The sequence below is a fragment of the Ctenopharyngodon idella genome, chromosome 13, assembly GCF_019924925.1.
Source record: "Ctenopharyngodon idella isolate HZGC_01 chromosome 13, HZGC01, whole genome shotgun sequence".
Taxonomy (NCBI): Eukaryota; Metazoa; Chordata; class Actinopteri; order Cypriniformes; family Xenocyprididae; genus Ctenopharyngodon; species Ctenopharyngodon idella.
This window is the reverse complement of record NC_067232.1, coordinates 32,563,214-32,582,061: the sequence shown is the minus strand read 5'-3', so window position 1 is coordinate 32,582,061 and position 18,848 is coordinate 32,563,214. Positions and strand designations below refer to the sequence as shown.

General features: G+C 41.4%; 3 protein-coding genes across 9 annotated transcripts in view; 2 read left to right on the top strand and 1 right to left on the bottom strand.

Moving 5' to 3' along the window:
- The window catches only part of fbxo9 (F-box protein 9), a 165,845-nt gene that overhangs the window by 41,916 nt on the left and 105,081 nt on the right, over window positions 1–18,848 (top strand). Inside the window, exon 13 of one of the 6 annotated variants that reach the window (XM_051916205.1) lies at window positions 4,062–4,338. The exons of 4 other annotated variants lie outside the window; for them this stretch is intronic. In XM_051916205.1, the coding sequence (XP_051772165.1) occupies window positions 4,062–4,170 (109 nt within the window). In that variant the 3' untranslated portion in view covers window positions 4,171–4,338. Of the gene's footprint in view, window positions 1–4,061; window positions 4,339–18,848 lie in introns of those variants that run through there. One more of the 6 variants, XM_051916201.1, reaches the window with a different exon arrangement.
- Window positions 6,128–6,873, top strand: LOC127524573 (heat shock protein 30-like). Its single transcript, XM_051916213.1, has one exon. It carries the CDS (start codon window positions 6,212–6,214, stop codon window positions 6,776–6,778), a length of 567 nt encoding a protein of 188 aa, XP_051772173.1. The 5' UTR covers window positions 6,128–6,211; the 3' UTR covers window positions 6,779–6,873.
- LOC127524567 (uncharacterized) overlaps window positions 8,652–18,848 on the bottom strand; it is a 121,992-nt gene continuing 111,795 nt past the window's right edge. The window contains exons 1-3 of one of the 2 annotated variants that reach the window (XR_007933084.1): window positions 18,524–18,761; window positions 11,128–11,226; window positions 8,652–10,449 (exon numbers count right to left, since the gene is read on the bottom strand). Coding sequence is in view for 1 of the 2 variants with exons in the window: in XM_051916195.1 (XP_051772155.1) it covers window positions 10,150–10,449 (300 nt within the window). In the remaining variant the exon portion in view is untranslated. Of the gene's footprint in view, window positions 10,450–11,127; window positions 11,227–18,523; window positions 18,762–18,848 lie in introns of those variants that run through there. The other variant, XM_051916195.1, reaches the window with a different exon arrangement.

The window sequence follows — 18,848 nt, the reverse complement described above, 5'->3', positions numbered from 1 at the left end:
CGATTGTCCCCCCTCCCCCACTGGCCCGCACTCACATTGCTCTTTAACGTTCCGTGTTTTTGAATGGAAGAAAACAGGAAGAAATGCACTTTCGCTAAGATAATGCCTAATATAGGCTATTTATAATTTATGCAGCGATTTACAATAGCTCGTATCAGAGGATTATTACAGCTGACAATAATGGAGGAATTTGCAGCTTTACTCGCAAATTACAATTCCTGTTCATCAATAAGGTGAGAATCAGACCCAAATACACTCGAATTAATTACATGAATTGATAAGTGCTTCGCTTCCATCCCCCCGAACTCCTCGAGGACTCCCACGGCGATGTACGGTGATGTCGGCTCACACCCCTGGTCGGATTCTCCGAGGTGCTTCGGCTCCGGGGCGATGTTGAGTTCCGCCTTCCCATCCTCAGGCGCAGGCTCAATCGTCGAAGTCTGCGGGGGGCTCAGGCGTCGTCGATCGCGGTGGTGACGGGCTGGGCTCTGGGTCTGGCGGGGTTCTGGATCGGGACCGCACGCACTCCAGACACTTTAAGACGGCTTTCCTCCAACTAAGTCCGGTTGTGTCTGGAAGGTGGATGATATTGTGGAGGTTTGTCCCGATCCAGAACAGGGTGTTAAAGAATTAGTTCACTTCCGAATGAAAATTTCCTGATTTACTCACCCCCATGTCATCCAAGATGTTCATGTCTTTCTTTCTTCAGTCGAAAAGAAATCAAGGTTTTTGATGAAAACATTCCAGGATTATTCTCCTTATAGTGGACTTCAATGGACTCCACTGTTGAAGGTCAAAATTACAGTTTCAGTGCAGCTTCAAAGGGCTTTAAACGATACCAGACGAGTGTAACGGGGAAAAGAAAATCGTGCCAAAATGTTTGTTTATCTTGTACAATAATTCTAAAATATTAATTGAATAGAATGTATCGAGTACATCTAAAAGAAGGGGATATGGGGACACCTACAGGTGAATAGGGTAATCTATCAGTGAAGTCGGCCATTTTCTCCGCAGTCGCATTAAGCTTTTGAGGAGAATGGTCAAATCTCTCTCCGGTCGAATCGAAATAAAGTGTTGTCATAGATGTTTTTATTTCTCTTTGGGATCAGGGTTGTTCTTTTGAAAGTATTGTGTTTCATGTTTGAGTCATGAGAGATGGAGTTGACGGGTGACTGATGTTTATGCCGAGCTCACTGTTGAGTGCATTGGGAGCACCTGGTGTTCGTTGTGTTTCTGTCTCTGTTTTCTCGTTGCTTGTTTCCTCATGTGTATTTATTTTTGACAGTTATGTGACCGGATGGACTATATTTTACGTCTGTATGGTGTCATTTCATTTATTCCAGGTATGATGTACTAATGTTTGTATAATGTTACGTTTTCTATGTTCAGAAAAAAACAAAACAAAAAGAAACTGAGCTCTTAATTATTGAAAAAAACGATTTATTGATTGTTGAACTGGTGAAAAGAGTTGCATTAAGCTTTTGAGGAGAATGTTATGTGACCGGATGGACTATATTTCACGTCTGTATGGTGTCATTTCATTTATTCCAATAAACGTGAGTGAGCTCAGCGTATGTCTCCGTGTGGTCCTTTCCAGAAGGGTCGAGGCAAAAAAGAACCAGAAAAAGGGGTTACACAAGGAATAAGGGTCTTATCTAGCAAAACGATCGGTCATTTTCTAAAAATTCAAATGTATATGCTTTATAAACACAAATGATCACCTTACGAGTGCTCCGTCTTCCGTATCCTTCAAAAAGCTTACGCTGTATGTCCTACACCTTCCCTATTCAACTTACGGAACGAACGCAGTGCCAGTTCCATTTTTTCCATAAGTAGAATAGGAAAGGCGTAGGAGATAGGCCTACAGCATAAGCTTTTTGAAGAATACGGAAGACGGAAGCACTCGCAAGGCGATCATTTGTGTTTATAAAGCATATACATGTGAGTTTTTAGAAAATGACCTATCGTTTTTAATTAGACATGCACACGCAACATTTTTCCAGCACTTCAAATGTCATTTTTAATGTGATGACCAAAAACATTATTTGTTCATCCATCCTTTTCAAGATGTAGGGAATCCTACAAATCTATCAACATTTAATAGAAAACACTTATATTTAAAAAAAAAAAAAAAAGAAATTAATTACCCTATAACCAACAGATGGCGGCAGAGGAGCATTTATTAGCTATTTCCTGTAATATTTTTTCACTCCATTTTGCTTTTGAATAAATATTAAACATTATAAACTAGGTTTAAAAATAAACTGTCATGGTGAAGTATGAAGTACTCACACAAAATCTCATGAGAAACAATAACTTTTCTTGTGAATGAATTGCACAGAAAGCGATCACCACGCTCTCCCTTCAGAAGCTGTCAGTCAGTGCAGCACAATCTCAATGATTTCAGCACACTTGTGAAAACTCAAATTTTATTCAATGAATCTAGATACTTTTTTTCACACAACAGTATGAAACCTGATGGTTGAACTGAATTTTGGAAACTACTGAGATGTCTTTTTTATGTTGTCTTATGTTTAAATAACTAAATGAACACTAGGCCTGACTATTCAAGTGACTATATTCTGATTATAAACTAAGTATTACACTATTGATGCTGTTAAAGCTACCTCAGGTCATTGAAGATACCGACACACCAACAAGTGACATTTCACCAGAAGATTTCCAGCTGGATTATATTATAGCGGAAGTTCTTAAAGGGAACCCCTGGTATTAAGACTTGTATGGCTTAATATAGTGTAAATGATGTCTCTTACTGAAATATGTAGTAGAAAACATATGAAAGATTTATGTTATTTAAAAAATCCATGACATATTTGGACAATGGGCGGCGCCATTTTGTTTGCGTTCTATGTCGATTACGTCAAATGGTTGCACTCTGTCAGCTACTTACATTACTCTATGGCTATTTTTACCGCAACACAACTCGGAATATAATATATGATGCCTGATTGTGCAGCTTTTGGTTGCAATTTTCAGTTGATGAGTCACAAGAGAAGCGATGTAAGTCTTTACTGCTTTACTAGTGATAAGAAGAGGAGAAAAGAATGGGAAGTTGTAAAGAATGTGGACGAATAAAACTTCCTAAAGATCCGCGTCTTTGGGCCTATTTACACTTGGTCACTTCATGCGTTTTCTCTGATTGGATAGCTATCCGATCGTGAAAACACCAGGTCTATTACATGAATGAATTTTGTTCAGTTAACTGAAAATGGGCGGTGCTTGTTAGTTCCCATCATGCATTGCATATGGCTGGATAAAGAGATAAAATGTTTAAAAATTTGATGTTAATTTATGTGTTTTGCTGTAAGATGAAAACGGGGGATGCTTGATAGTGTTCAGTGTTCACTTTTATTGCAATTATTAGAATGTTTTAAATTTCACTGGGTTACCATTGTAGAGAAGAGTGGGGCATTTGCTTAGGCTGTGGACTGGTGCTTCATATTCAAGTTCAGCTTTGAGCTGAAAGCTAATATTTAATGTGCTAGTGTGTGTGCTATTGTTAGCTAATAGGCTGTTATAGTCAAGTCTAATGAATCAATCATGTAACATATATGAAGTTGAATTGAATGAAAGAACTTATTGGATGAGTAGATGTTTTGAAAGAATGAATCACGAATCGATGAACCTTACAAAATTCACTACTTAATTGGATCACTTAAAAATTACTTAATTTCATCATGTTGAATTTATATTAACAAATTATATATGTATAACTTAATTGATTCATGTGGGACCGATGTACACTATTAAATCATGTAAATTCAACACACTTTTTTTTTCAGTGTAGAAAATAAAATACTATCGGTCAAACACAGGACTTTCATCGCAGGGGTCCAGCCAGGAACATTTCCGTGGGTCATGTGACGGATTGATACAGTCTAGTCTTTTGGCCCATAACAGTTGTGTCTTGGTGCTGTTGAGTTTAAGTGATGTCACTGCTTGAAAGAGTGCTAAATTTGATCCAGAACAGTCAGTAGGCAGTGAGCATTTGTGTGAATTGTGTAAATCTTTTCTAAACTCCTTTTCCTTTCCTCCCTTAGATCAACTGGAGAGACAGTTGTCACTGCATTCGATGTGGATAAAATGTACACGCCTCTGTTTTTTGCACGAGTGAAGAGCTACACAGCCTTTTCAGAGCGTCCGCTGTAGGACGACCCAAGCGATGCATGCAGAAATCCGACCCTCGACCCCTCCAGCCTCTCTACTGCTTCCAGCACAGGCTGTTTCTTATGAATGTACAAGAATGGTGTGACATTTTTAGAGTCCCTCAGTCTTAACTGCAGCGCAAAGCATTACGTTTTGTTTTCATGGCTAGTGTAAGATCTGTTACTCTCTTATTGCAAAGATAAAGATACAATATATATAAGACTGTCTGTAAGAAGTTTCAGTTCAACTGTGATGAATGTTCACATTAAGTTGAAAGGGGTCCTTGATTATGATTTGACTTTTTTAACTTTAGTTAGTGTGTAATGTTTCTGTTTGAGCATAAACAACATCTGCAAAGTTACTACGCTCAAAGTTCAATGCAAAGGAAAATATTTTTTTTACAGAAATCTGTTTAAGAACTACAACAAATGGCTGGTAGGGACTACAACAAGCTTCTTCCCTGGTTGGTGACATTACTAACCCTAAAATTTACATAAACCCCGCCCCCAAGAACACACAACAAAGGGGGCGAGGCCATGTTGGGCTGCTTTAGAGAAGAGGAAGAGTTGTTGTAGTAGAGTGTTGTTGTCATGCCGTCATTTTACGCCGGACTGCTTCACAAACGAGGGTCAATTCAACACTGGATTTACACAAAAGATTAACATGACGGCACATGCTAGTCGATGAGTTGAATCAACTCCACAGCAACTACATAAATTTATCCACTAACAGTTCAGAAACGTCCAGTTTCATTCTAAAAGTTGTAACTTCTTCCTGAGTCTCTCCATCAGTGTCCGACTCCGGTTTGAACAATGTAAGGCTGAACACCGTTACTGACAATCCTCATTTTGGCTGCGTGAGATTCTCCAGCTTTGTTGTTCTTGAGCAACCGAAGCACGAGCTGTTAAAGCTCCGCCCTCTTCTGGAAAGGGGTCTTAATTTGATGACAGAAGGTCTCTGCAGTCTTTCATCAAATGACCAGATTTTTTTTTCCAATTAAGGTTAACAAACAAATTATTCCAAAAGGAAATCACAAGTGGAACGGAAATCAAATTCTTAAGAAATAAAGATCTTATTTTATAATTTTTGACTTTTGACTCAGAGAAACAAATTTGACCAACAGGAATATCACAAGGTTTAGGAAAGGATGCAGTAAATACTGAGGAGTAATTACAGTTTTTAAAAAGCATACATAAACCAGAGAATCAAAATCAATAAAATTCAGACCACCATTATTCTATGAGTTTAATATGACATATGACCTTTTAGTGACAGATCCCTTTGTGTAATAGTTTTGGTAATAATAGCTTTGAAGTTTGCTGAACACCTATGTTCATCTTTAGTAATTAGTATACCAAGATTTGCATTTATTAAAGTTTAAATTTAATCCCGAAGCTTCAGAAAAAGACTGAAGAACCCAAAGCCAATGGAATTTGTGACGAATCATTCAAGAATAAAGCTGTATCATCCGCTAATTGACTAATTTTTATTTTAGTGTTGCCAGCTGTGATACCCTTTAACTGACTATTATTGATATGTGTGCTAAGGAACTGTTACAATTAGGAATAAGTAAGGGGAAACTGGACATCCTTGACGAACTCCTCATTTTAGAAAGAATCTAGGTGAAGTACCATTACTTAATTTGCTGCTTCCGTTTATGTATAGCAAATGGACCATCCTGCAAAAGGAATCGCCAAAGCCAATTTTTGTAGAGCCTGAAATAAAAATTTGTGTTCCAATTTGTCAAAAGTTTTGTAATAATCTAAAAAGAAAATGACGCCATCACTGTCTATTAAATCTGAATAGTCTAACATATCTAGTATGTCCAATCCTCATCTAAAATAAGAGTGTGACAGGTGTGGCGTCATCAGTTCTCTCTTCTGCCCCCCACTGGACGAATCCGGAACTACCTGGAAAGTTCATGAACTTGCTGGTGCTGAAGATCACGCGGTATAAAGCCGAGCGACTCGCAGCACTCGAGTCAAATCTGAACGCCTCACGAGTGGACGACACCAGAGAGACTCGAGAACACAAAACCCTGAACATGTTGAGCCTGCATGGATTCCAGCCTTCCTTCAGCTCACTGATGGGAACCGAGTGGCCAGTGCGCAGTCTCTGGCCGGAGATCACAGCTCTTCACAGACACGCAGAAGTGCTGCAGGAGGCGAGGAGCAGCCTGGAGAAACTGCAGCACGAGATCTTTGAGGAGATGCAGCAGGAGGAGATCTATCCAGTCTCCTGCGCAGTGGAGAAAGACGGAAGCCGCTTTGCTTTGACGCTGGACACTCGCGACTTTTCCCCGGAGGAGCTGTCAGTCAGGCAGGTGGGCAGGAAGCTGCAGGTCTGCGGAAAGACCCAGAAGAAGCAGGAGGATCCCGGGAAAGGCTCGTACTCGTGCAGAATCCAGGAGTTCAGACGGGTGTTTGACCTGCCTGAAGGAGTGAATCCTGAGGGATTGTCCTGCTCCATGGCTGATGATGGAAAGCTCTACATACAGGCGCCAGTGAATCAGAGATCTGAAGACGCTGAGAGGAAGATTTCCACTGACTGTGAAGCTGTGAAGACAGTCGAGACACAACATGAAGCCACGACTGATCAGAAGACCGAGTAAAACCCTGATCAACTCTGATGGACTTAAATGATGTTTCGTTTTTATATAAATCCTGTATAGTTGTACAATTTGAGTAAATTTATCACATTTATTTATTTAAATTTCATGTGGTTTATTTAACATGGATATACAGTGCAATACTTTTCCTCACATTTGCTATGAAAAATATTTGTAACGTTTTACACAAGCTCCATTTGTTAACTTTAACAAGAACAAAAATGTTGAACTTCTAAAGCATTTATTAATCTTAGTTGATGTAATATATTGAAATCAAAAATTGTATCTGATAATATCATTTAATGTACCTGAGCGAACATGAGCTAACAATAAACAGTTGTATATTTATTTTTATTTTATAATAAGATTAAACTGTATAGCTCTATATTATTAAACACTGTTTTGTAACAAATGTTTTGCTCACTGTTATTTTAATATTAGTTATGCATTTAATTACGTTTACTAATGGGAGTTTATTGTAAAGTGTTACTGAAATATCATGTGCAGAAACCAAATGTAATTAATGCTAAGAGCTTGTACTGAAACTCATCTGAAAGGAATGGAGCACCTAAAAATGAAAATGAAACGTATTTTTTGAAGAATGAAGTTCAGTGGTTTGTGTTGTTCTCTTCTGCACTGTAAAAACTGTTACTTAGATTCAACTCAAAAAAATTAAGGCAACATTTTCCAACTACTTTTTGTAAGTTTAGTGAACTTCTTGGTATTTTGAGTTGGTAAAAATCAGTATTATGCATTTTACTGTATGCTAAAAAATGAAGTAGAGTCTACAAGATAAAGCAAAACATTTGAGTTTAACCATTGTGACAAAGAGCAGCATATTGAACAAATCATACTTAGTTAAAATAAGCAACATTTAAAATAAAATATTAAACTTTTGATTTTAATTAATTCATTTACTCTCATTAATTTAGACAAATTATTTCTTCAATCCACTTGAAATAATTAGTTAGCATTGCCATAACTTTAATAAATAAGGAAAGAGAGGTATTTGTTTCCAACGTTTATTACTCTATAACAGCTGACATATACAAACAATTGGGTGCACAAATTTTCTGTAATCAATTTTAATGTTAATGTAACACAATGGTAATGTAAACATTTTAACTTTAAAAATTACAGATACTTCTGACCTCATCTTTAAGTGCAGCATAGAACACCTTCAAAGTGCAATCTGTGTACTCTTAACACTGACATTAAAATACAGTGACTCGACCTGAGCGTTTTACATAAAAGGACTGACTTTAGTGCACAGTACAGTACCGTTTCATATGTATTAAAACATAATAAACTAATACAAGAACACGTTTTAAGTACAATCTGTGCCATATTCTACTAAAACATTTGACAATGAAATAAAATAAAGGGCCTCTGACCTCAGCATTTGACATAACAGAACTGACTTCAGCTCAAGTGCCCAGCAGCTGGAGGCTTATCCAGGAACTGAAGAAGTCTGTGCTTGACTACCACGTTGTTCTCAGTTAAACTGCCCACCGAGCAAGAGTGGTGAAGCAAAGAAAACATCAAAAAAACAAAACAAAAAAAACAATAGCATAATCTTACATATATCCTTACAAGGACATTAAAATAAAACACAGAGAAGCCGGATCACGGCATTTGACACGAAAGAACTGACTTCAGCTTCAATCCATAAGTGCACAGTACAGTATATCTTAGTATGTATTAAAACATTTTACCATAAAATGGTTTACAGGTGCTGGTCATATAATTAGAATATCATCAAAAAGTTCATTTTTTTATTATAAATTATTTTTAAAAATGAAACTTTCATATATTCTAGATTCCCTACATGTAAAGTAAAACATTTCAAAAGTTTTTTTTTTAAATTTTGATGATTAGAGCGTACAGCTCATGAAAGTCCAAAATATTAGAATATTTCCTAAGATCAATCAAAAAATGGATTTGCAAAACAGAAAAGTTCAAGTTCTTTAAAGTATGTTCTTTTGTGCACTCAATACTTGATCGGCAGGACATATTACAGCAAATGACTTGCTCCTAGCACAAATTACAGCATCACTGAAGTGTGGCATGGAAGTGATCAGCCTGTGGCACTGCTGAGGCACTATTGAGCCTTCAGATCATCTGTATATTGTTGGATCAACTGTTTTTTGGATCAACTCATCTTTCTCTTGAAAATATCCCATAGATTCAGGTCAGGCATATTGGCTGGCCAATAAAGCACAGTAATATCATGGTCAGCAAACCACTTGGAAGTGGTTTTTGCACTGTGGGCAGGTGCTAAAGTCCTGCTGGAAAAGGAAATCAGCATCTCCATAAAGCTTGTCAGGAGATGGAAGCATAAAGTGCTCCAAAATCTCCTGGAAGATGGCTGCATTGACTCTGCACTTGATAAAACACAATGGACCAACACCAGCAGACGTCACGGCCCCCCCAAATCATTATTGACTTCAGAAACTTCACACTAGACTTCAAGCAGCTTGGATTCTGTGCCTCTCCAGTCTTCCTTCATACTCTGGGACCATGATTTCAACATGAAATGCAAAATTTACTTTTATCTGAAAAGAGGACTTTCGACCACTGTTCACTGTCTAGTTCTTTTTCTCCTTAGCCCAGGTAAGATGCTTCTGACGTTGTCTCTGGTTCAGAAGTGGCTTGGTAGTCCTTTTCCTGAAGATGTCTGAGTGTGGTGACTCTTGATGCGCTGACTCCGGCTTCATTCTACTCATTGTGAAGCTTAAGTGTTTGAATTGGCTTTACTTGACAGTATTCTCAAGCTTGCGGTCATCCCTGTTGCTTGTGCACCTTTGCCTACCCAATTTCTTCCTTCCAGTCAACTTTGCATTTAATATGCTTTGATATACACTCTGTAAACAGCCACCCCATTCAGTAATGACCTTCTGTGACTTACTCTCTTTGTGGAGGGTGTCAATGATTGTCTCCTGGACCATTGCCAAGTCAGCAGTCTTCCCCATTAGTGTGGTTTCAAAGAACAAAAGATACCCGGAATTTATACTGTAGGGATGGTCATTTAATGAAACTCAAATGTAACTATTCTAATATTTTGAGATACTGGATTTTGGACTTTCATGAGCTGTACGCTCTAATCAACAAATTTAAAAAAAAAAAAAACTTTTGAAATGTTTTACTTTACATGTAGGGAATCTAGAATATATGAAAGTTTCATTTTTTAAAATAATTTACAATAAAAAAATGAACTTTTTCACGATATTCTAATTATATGACCAGCACCTGTATATAACAGAACTTCTGAACTGCAGCCAATGAACAATTAAACATTCAGAACAATCTTCTGAAAAACTCTGAAAAACACAACAAGATTGCCATTTATGAGTGTGAGGCTGGCATTTGACCAACTAACTCAGAAGTTTGTTTTTTAGTGTCATGAATCGGGAGGAAGGCTTTGGGTGCAGTGTGTCAAGTCCCACAAAAAGTCTTTGGAACACTTCAAATGTTTTGCAGAGTTGTGGTGGATACTGCAGGTTCAGAGCATATGTCATCCCCAGAAGCAGGCAACATGCCCTGGCCAGATTTCCAAGATCAGTAAGCACTGGGATTCCCTCAATGATGACGCCCACTGCATCTGGTTCACGGCAGACATATATCTGCATATTGCGCATTTTCAAGTCCTCATGGACACTGCTCTCTGTTTTTCCCTGTATGAGACATAAACGGAACAATAAGTGGCAACAGAGAACGATCTTCAAAAGCCTTCAATAAAATCACACATTAAAAGTTCACTAAAGGTTTTAAGTTTGGTCGAGCCAGCTCCTGCACAAAAAGCCTGGCCTGTTGAACTGGCTTCATAGTACAACTTTCAGTAGAGACTCACTTGCCACAACAATCCTGCTAGACTACATCACATACACAAGTCACCTCCAAGGCCTAAATCCTTAAAGGGGAGAGGGGTTCAGCTGGTAACACATAGGTGTGGTTAAGTAAAGGTATCTGAAAATGCCACTCTTACAATTATATCATCAGATGATTATGACTCCTGCATTAATGTAAAACAAGGATTTTACTTCTGTGAAGCTGCAGTTGAAAAATATGACAGTATTTTTTTTAAATCAAGTCTCCTAGCCACTGGAAGACCAAAAGGTTAATGTTGGACACTGGTTCCTGCACATACATTTGGGTGTTTGTAGGTGTGTTTTTGAACTTTTGACAGAGCCAGACTAGCCATTTCCACCCAATTATAGTATTTGTTCTAAGACAAGCTAACCAATCCCCAACTCCAGCTCCGTACTAAACTCAGACAGACATAAGATTGATATCTGAGGAATAAGTGTTTTTCCCCCAAAAAAGTCAAACTATGCTTTTTAAACAATACTTACATAGTAGTCAGAGATGAGCTCTTGCCCACTCTCTCCCATGTATTCAATGAGGCATCTCAGAGTCACGTCTCTCTTCTTCACCACAGAGGTACTTGGATCCTATAGTTGGTAAGTGAATAATGAAAAACTGAATCTTGCAGGCAATATAACTACAAACGTACAATACCATTATCAGTGTGGGTCTGTACTACCTATTCAACAGAGCTTATATATACAGTGGGTACGGAAAGTATTCAGACCCCCTTAAATTTTTCACTCTTTGTTATATTGCAGCCATTTGCTAAAATCATTTAAGTTCTTTTTTTTTTCTCATTAATGTACACGCAGCACCACATATTGACAGAAAACGTCTCGGGTTACTTGTGTAACCCTGGTTCCCTGAATAGGGAACGAGACGCTACGTCATATGACGTTATGGGAACCTTCTGCGTGATTGCGTCGTGAAGCACTCTTGTATCTAACCAATGATGAGACGAGACGTCAGAGGCGGGTGACGTCACGGACCAGGAAGCTAAAAAGCATACCCAGAACAAAGAACGCTAGCTTCTGGATTATGGCTGAAGCAAGACGCTCACAGGTATGCCAGGGATACGGCAACGCGACGTAGCGTCTCGTCCCCTATTCAGGGAACCAGGGTTACACAAGTAACCCGAGACGTTCCCTTTCATGGGAACTGTCGACGCTACGTCATATGACATTATGGGAACACTGTCCCAACTACGCCGTAGAACCAAGTACCTGTCTGTTATCTTGTAGACAGAACTGACGACCCCGGAGTGGAGCCTATATCCAGGTTATAAAACCTAATAAATGTGTGCTGGGATGACCATCCAGCTGAATCACATGTGTCATTAATGGATATTCCTGACATTAAGGCCTTTGAGGCCGCCATACCCCTAGTAGAGTGGACACGGACAGCTAATGGAGATGGCTATCCGGCCGCCTCATAAGCAAGTGAGATAGCCTCGACCACCCACTTGCTCATTCTCTGCTTAGATGCTGGGCCTCCTTTCTTAGGAGACCCGTAACACACAAACAATTGATCTTTTTTACGCCACAGGGCAGCTCTGTGGACATATGCATCTAAAGCCCTCACTGGGCAGAGCAGATTGAGTTTCTCCTGATCCGAAGTCTCGAAGGGAGGAGGATAGAAGGCCTGGAGCACAATAGGACCTGGGATATTGGTGGGGACCTTCGGCACATAGCCAGGTCTAGCATGAAGGAATGCCTTCACCATTCCTGGGGCAAATTCCAGGTAAGATGGAGCAACTGAAAGTGCTTGTAAGTCTCCTATCCTTTTCAGGGAAGTGATAGCAAGTAAAAAGATAGTTTTTAGAGTGAGGAACTTTTCTGGAACCTCCTCTAATGGTTTGAAGGGAGCCTCGGCTAACCCTTGCGATACCATGGCCAAGTCCCAGGCCGGAACCCTTGTGCGCACTGGAGGCCTCAACCTCAGTGTACCACGGAGGAAGCGTGTGACGAGGGGGTCTTGTCCTACCGAGGAATCCCCCTCAAGAGGAGCATGATAGGCCGAGATAGCCGCAACATAGACCTTTAAGGTTGAAGGAGATAGGCCCTCCGAGAATTTTTCTTGGAGGAATCTTAGCACGAAGCTTATAGAAGAGTGGACAGGGTCCATATTATTTCGTCTACACCAAGTAGAAAATAAATTCCATTTATAGGAATACAAGGGTGATGAGTTTCTTTGAAGCTTCCTCTAGTGGTTTGAAGGGAGCCTCAGCCAACCCTTCTAATACCACGGCCAAGTCCTAGGCCGGAGTCCTTGTACGTACTGAAGGCCTCAGCCTCAGAGTACCACGGAGGAGGCGTATAAAAAAGGGGGGTCTCGACCTACCGAGGAATCCCCCAGAGGAGCATGGCCGAAATGGTCGCAACATAAACCTTCAAGGTTGAAGGGGATAAAAACCATCCGAGAACTTGTCTTGGAGAAATTGAAGCACAAGGCTAATAGAAGAGTGGACAGGGTCCACATTGCTTTGTCTACACCAAGTAGAGAACAGTTTTCATTTATACGCATACAACTTCCTCCTGGAGGGAGCTCTGGAGTGGAGTATGGTCTCCACAACCTCAGTTGGGAGACCAGCATCTATGAGCCTGGCCCCCTCAGAGGCCAGGCCCACAGTCTCCGTAGTTCTGGGCGTGGATGAATTATCATGCCGCCCGCTTGAGACAGGAGGTCCTGCCTGAGAGGAAGCTCCATCAGGGAGCCATCTAGAAGTGACACTAGGTCTGAGAACCATATTTTGGTTGGCCAGTACGGGACTATCAATATTAGACTGACCCCTTCCTGGCATACTTTCTCCAGAACTCCCGGGAGCAGAGCGAACGGGGAAATGCATACAGACGCAGCCTCGGCCACGTCTATACCATGGCATCCAGACCCAGTGGTGCTGGATGAGATAGGGAGAACCACAGTGGACACTGGGTTGATTCCCCTGAAGCAAATAGGTCGACTTCCGCTCGACCAAAGTTTTCCAAAGTGAGCTCCACCACCTCAGGGTGGAGTCTCCATTCCCCGGGCCTCGGCCCCTGCCTCGACAGGGCGTCTGCTCCCACGTTTGATGCCCTGGGATGTAAGCTGCTCTCAGTGAGAGGAGCTTCCAATGGGCCCACAGGAGGATCCAACGGGCCAATTGCATAGTTGGCGAGACCGCAGACCCCCCTGATGGTTGCTATGAGACCACCGACATGTTGTCCGTGCGGACCAACATGTGATGGGCCCTCAGGTCTGGGAGGAAGTATTTTACTGCAAGAAATACCGCCATCATTTCCAGCCGATTTATGTGCCAGGAACTCTGATGGTCCTCCCAGAGACCCTGAGCTGAGCGACCACTCATGATCGCCCCCCAGCCCGTGAGGGAAGCATCCGTCGTAAGCATTACGCGACGACAAGGAACCACCAACACAGGTACTTGGGACAGGAACCAAGGCTTTTTCCACACGACCAGAGCACGAAGGCATCGCCGCGTGACTTTGATCATGCAAAAAAAGATTTCCCCTCGGAGAAAACCCCTTGGTCCTGAGCCACCACTGCAAGGGTCTCATGTGCAGCAGGCCAAAAGGTATCCCGTTGGACGCAGCTGCCATGAGACCCAACAGTCTTTGAAACTGTTTAACAGTGAGTGACTGGCCTAGTTTCACCCCATTCACAGCATTAAGAATGGAACTCACACGAGCAGGAGACAGATGTGCCTGCATCGTGGTGGAGTCCCAAACTACCTTTCTTTCTAAGTAGTTGGTAATTTGAGCCGGAACCAGCACACTTTTCTTGGCATTGAGCCTCAGCACAAGCCTCTTCATGTGTGACAGAACAACATCTCGATGTTGAACTGCCAGATGTTCTGTTTGAGCTATAATCAACCAGTCGTCGATATAGTTCAGTACGTGGATGCCCTGGAGTCTCAGTGGAGCCAGAGCTGCATCCACGCACTTCGTAAATGTGCGGGGTGATAAGGCCGAAGGGAAGAACCCTGGACAGGTAAGCTTTGCCCCCGAAAGCAAACCTGAGGAACTTCCTGTGTTGAGGATGGATGGATACATGAAAGTAAGCATCTTTCAGGTCTATCGCAACAAACCAGTCCTCGGACCTGATCTGTGGGATAACCCTCCATCCTTCTTTGGAACAATGAAGCACTGGTTGTAAAACCCTGACAGCTTGCTGGGAGGAGAACCCCTTCTATAGCTCCTTTTTGCAAGAGCGTCATAACCTCCTGTTCCATTACCAGAGACTGCTCGGGGGCCACCACTGTGGGAAGGACCCCAATAAACTGGGGCGGGCGAGACCCGAATTTGTAACCCTTTTCTATTGTGAGCAGCACCCATTTTGAAATATTTGGGAGAAGTTTCCATTCTGCCAGAAAATTTACTAAGGGAACCAGTCTCTCGAGACTGGCCTCTGGTGTTTTTTGAGCACTTAACTCGGCGCCCTGAAACGGCGAACCGGCAAGGAACAGCCGAATCAAGTGATGACTGGCCCTCCTCGGAGGGTCAGTGGAGACCGCTGCGCCCTGAAGCACACTGGGTGGCAGGGTTAGCAGAACGGCTCCCTGAGGGCGCCAAAGAGGGATGGGTACCAAGTATTTTAATACCCGACCCTCTCTGGAGGGGGCTGCCCTCCAATGTCCCTCGCCACTGGCATCAGGACCTCTTCGAAGCCTTCTTGGTGATAATTACAGTCCACAGATCTGTGTTACCCCACAAAGACTTCAGCTGTGTCGCCTGTCCCTGTCCCCAAGCTTTCTGCGGGGGAGCACGGGTGGCGACACTTTCTTTTAAATTCCTCAGAATTTAATGTATTTCAATGTATTCAATATTTCATTTAATCCTCTAATTAAATGCAGCCAGATTTTTTATTTTTTGAACAGGCTGAATATATTTAGAATACAAAAAAGAATTATAGCTCGTAATAATTCGCAAGGTATTTTAGGGAAAGAGAGAAAGGGAAACTCCTGTCTACTCAGTTCCCTCCAAATATAAATACATATATATATATAAAATTACGGACACGTGATCTATGCGCAGCCTCGGCAAACGCGAGACCCGAGCTATATATTCTTTAACGAAAACTCAATCCTCGTGCTGCCTCGGCAAGCGCGAGATCCGAGCCTTGCGTTAGACTTTTATTCCCTCGAGAATAAAGCCAACAGGAGTGGAGCTAAAAAACTCCCGCTAGTGCATGCTCTTCGGGACATTTTTATGAATGAACACTGCTCACTGTCAGTTGTGAGCTGACGTGCATGCTCCACTCCCAGCAAACAACACATAACCGCGTGTATCCCCACTCGCTTTATAATGTAGCACAGGGGGAAACGCGATTCAAGCTGCTGTTCACTATTGCTATAAACGTGTGATTTTTGAAACACGATATGTGTGTGAGGTGGCTAGTCCTCAGATCGATATCACAATATCCACCTCCTCAGAGCTGGACATGTGAAATACCGGTGCCTCAATCCGGGGGAAGAAACCGTAGAGCGTGCTTCCACCTGGGAGACGGCACTGAACCTGGCAGGTAAGGGCAGAGAAAGGGCGGCGCCCGTCTCTAACCCCTCTGTCAGATCCAATTGTGAACCCCACGAATGGAGCCTCCGCTCTGCCTCAGCAGAAGCGGGACCCGATCCGCGGGGAACACAGGAACACAGTGTTCTGAGAGTGAGTTTTTTTCGCCATAATACGTGTCTTTTTTATATATAAATATATGGATTGGTGTGAGATACTCTTGTCCTCAGACGAAGAGATTGTGACTTGTTTATGTAATAAGACAAACAACACCAAATAAGACACACGATAACACAGAGCGCTTGCTGAAGACAACAGAAGCTAGCGTTCTTTGTTCTGGGTATGCTTTATAGTTTCCTGGTCCGTGACGTCACCCGCCTCTGACGTCTCGTCTCATCATTGGTTAGATACAAGAGTGCTTCACGACGCAATCACGCAGAAGGTTCCCATAACGTCATATGACGTAGCGTCGACAGTTCCCATGAAAGGGAAACACAGAATTGTTGACATTTTTGCAGATTTATTAAAAAAGAAAAACTGAAATATCACATGGTCCTAAGTATTCAGACCCTTTGCTGTGACACTCATATATTTAACTCAGGTGCTGTCCATTTCTTCTGATCATCCTTGAGATGGTTCTACACTTTCATTTGAGTCCAGCTGTGTTTGATTATACTGATTGGACTTGATTAGGAAAGCCACACACCTGTCTATATAAGACCTTACAGCTCACAGTGCATGTCAGAGCAAATGAGAATCGTGAGGTCAAAGGAACTGCCTGAAGAGCTCAGAGACAAGGTTACAAAAAAATTTCTGCTGCACTTAAGGTTCCTAAGAGCACAGTGGCCTCCATAATCCTTAAATGGAAGACGTTTGGGTTGACCAGAACCCTTCCTAGAGCTGGTCATCCGGCCAAACTGAGCTATCAGGGGAGAAGAGCCTTGGTGAGAGAGGTAAAGAAGAACCCAAAGATCACTGTGGCTGAGCTCCAGGGATGCAGTCGGGAGATGGGAGAAAGTTGTAGAAAGTCAACCATCACTGCAGCCCTCCACCAGTCGGGGCTTTATGGCAGAGTGGCCCGACGGAAGCCTCTCCTCAGTGCAAGACACATGAAAGCCCGCATGGAGTTTGCTAAGATGGTGAGAAACAAGATTCTCTGGTCTGATGAGACCAAGATAGAACTTTTTGGCCTTAATTTTGGCTCAGGTTATCAGTGACTACAGAAAACACAGAGCCTTTAACATGTTGTTTCTAAGATTTCCTTTACCCAAAATCTGAACTAAGGACTGGACAGTTGGGATATACTGGAAACTTCTCTTTTCATTTGGTTCAAGGATGTATTCAACAGGCTCAACAACTTCAAATTTTTCTTTATAATACTGTCGCCTTCTAAATGATGATGAAAGAGGACCACCAGCACTAAGTGCTGTGCTTAGTGGATTTGATTTGCACAATTCTTCGACTAGAGATGTTACCAACGTGTCAGCAATTGTACAATTCTTTTTCTTTAAGTGTGAAACAACAATCTCTCTTATTGCAATTATGGATGCAGAACTTGCTATGAAGTGAAGATCATCTACCAGTTCATTAATGCACTGAATTAAAACATTATGAACACTTTCTAATTTCAAAAGGAGGGATGCTATGTACTCTACAACCACATTGCTTCCATCATCCTCTTCATAGTGAGCATCTGAGAGAGAGACTTGATAATTGGCATAATTGTGATCATCATCCTCTTCAGAGGCTTCAAAAACAAGTGACTCCTGTTCAGTTAACTGCCTTTCACAAATAATGCCTGGTTTGAAATTTTTGTGAAGTATGTAGCGTATGCTTCCTGTGTTTGTGTGTCACGAAAGTCCCATACACATTTGTTTGGTGATCGCACCCTGCAAAAACACACTTTACAGTCTCATTATTCTTCAGATGATGACCAATGTGTTCAAAAAACTCCTTTTCGCTAGGGAATCCAGATTTTTGACATAATAGGCAGGTAAAGAAAAGAGTTTTTTTTTGAGGTGAGTTAAGTGAGTCAACTGCTGGATGTTGTCGTGATAAGTGACAGCAGAAGCTACTCCAGTTTTTAAAAGAGCATGGGCAGTCTATATGTATACAAGGCAAGGCATGGCTGTGTCCAAAGGTCCCATGATGCAGTCTATAATGTTTTAGAATATCAGTCTTTGCTGGTACAACAGCGCTGCATAATTTACAAGGCCATCCCATCTGTCATTAAAAAATAGGAAGGGATGATAATTTGTTTTTTTTTTCCTTTTTTCCCAACTCTCAATAACTGACTTTTGGTTACCTTAATTCCTCTAAATGACAGATAACAACAAACCTCTGAAACATTTACCTCAATTCCACCTACTAAAGAGCTTACCTACTCCATGAACTCCTCCTCCCAGTAGATCTGATGGTCTTCTAAAGAAGCAACACAAATGAAAGAAGAGTTTATTTATGAAAATATCAGGATCATTGATGTTATTGCAATGCAAAAGAAATATTTAATCTTTTTACTTGAACAAATGGTTTCAAAATATTTCAGACAAATATATCAACAGATTAAGTTAAAGCGTTTAAAAAAAACTGATAAAACAATGTTAAAGCGGACTAGGTCCATAAACAGCTGCTTTGCTGAACACTTGGCCTGCTGCCAGTCCTATCTTTCTACTTTAAGTCTAACAACTTTTTTACTCTCATTCAAA

Coding starts and splice junctions, on each gene's coding strand:
- LOC127524573 (XM_051916213.1), top strand. CDS start 6,212: ATGTTGAGCCTGCATGGATTCCAGCCTTCCTTCAGCTCACTGATGGGA.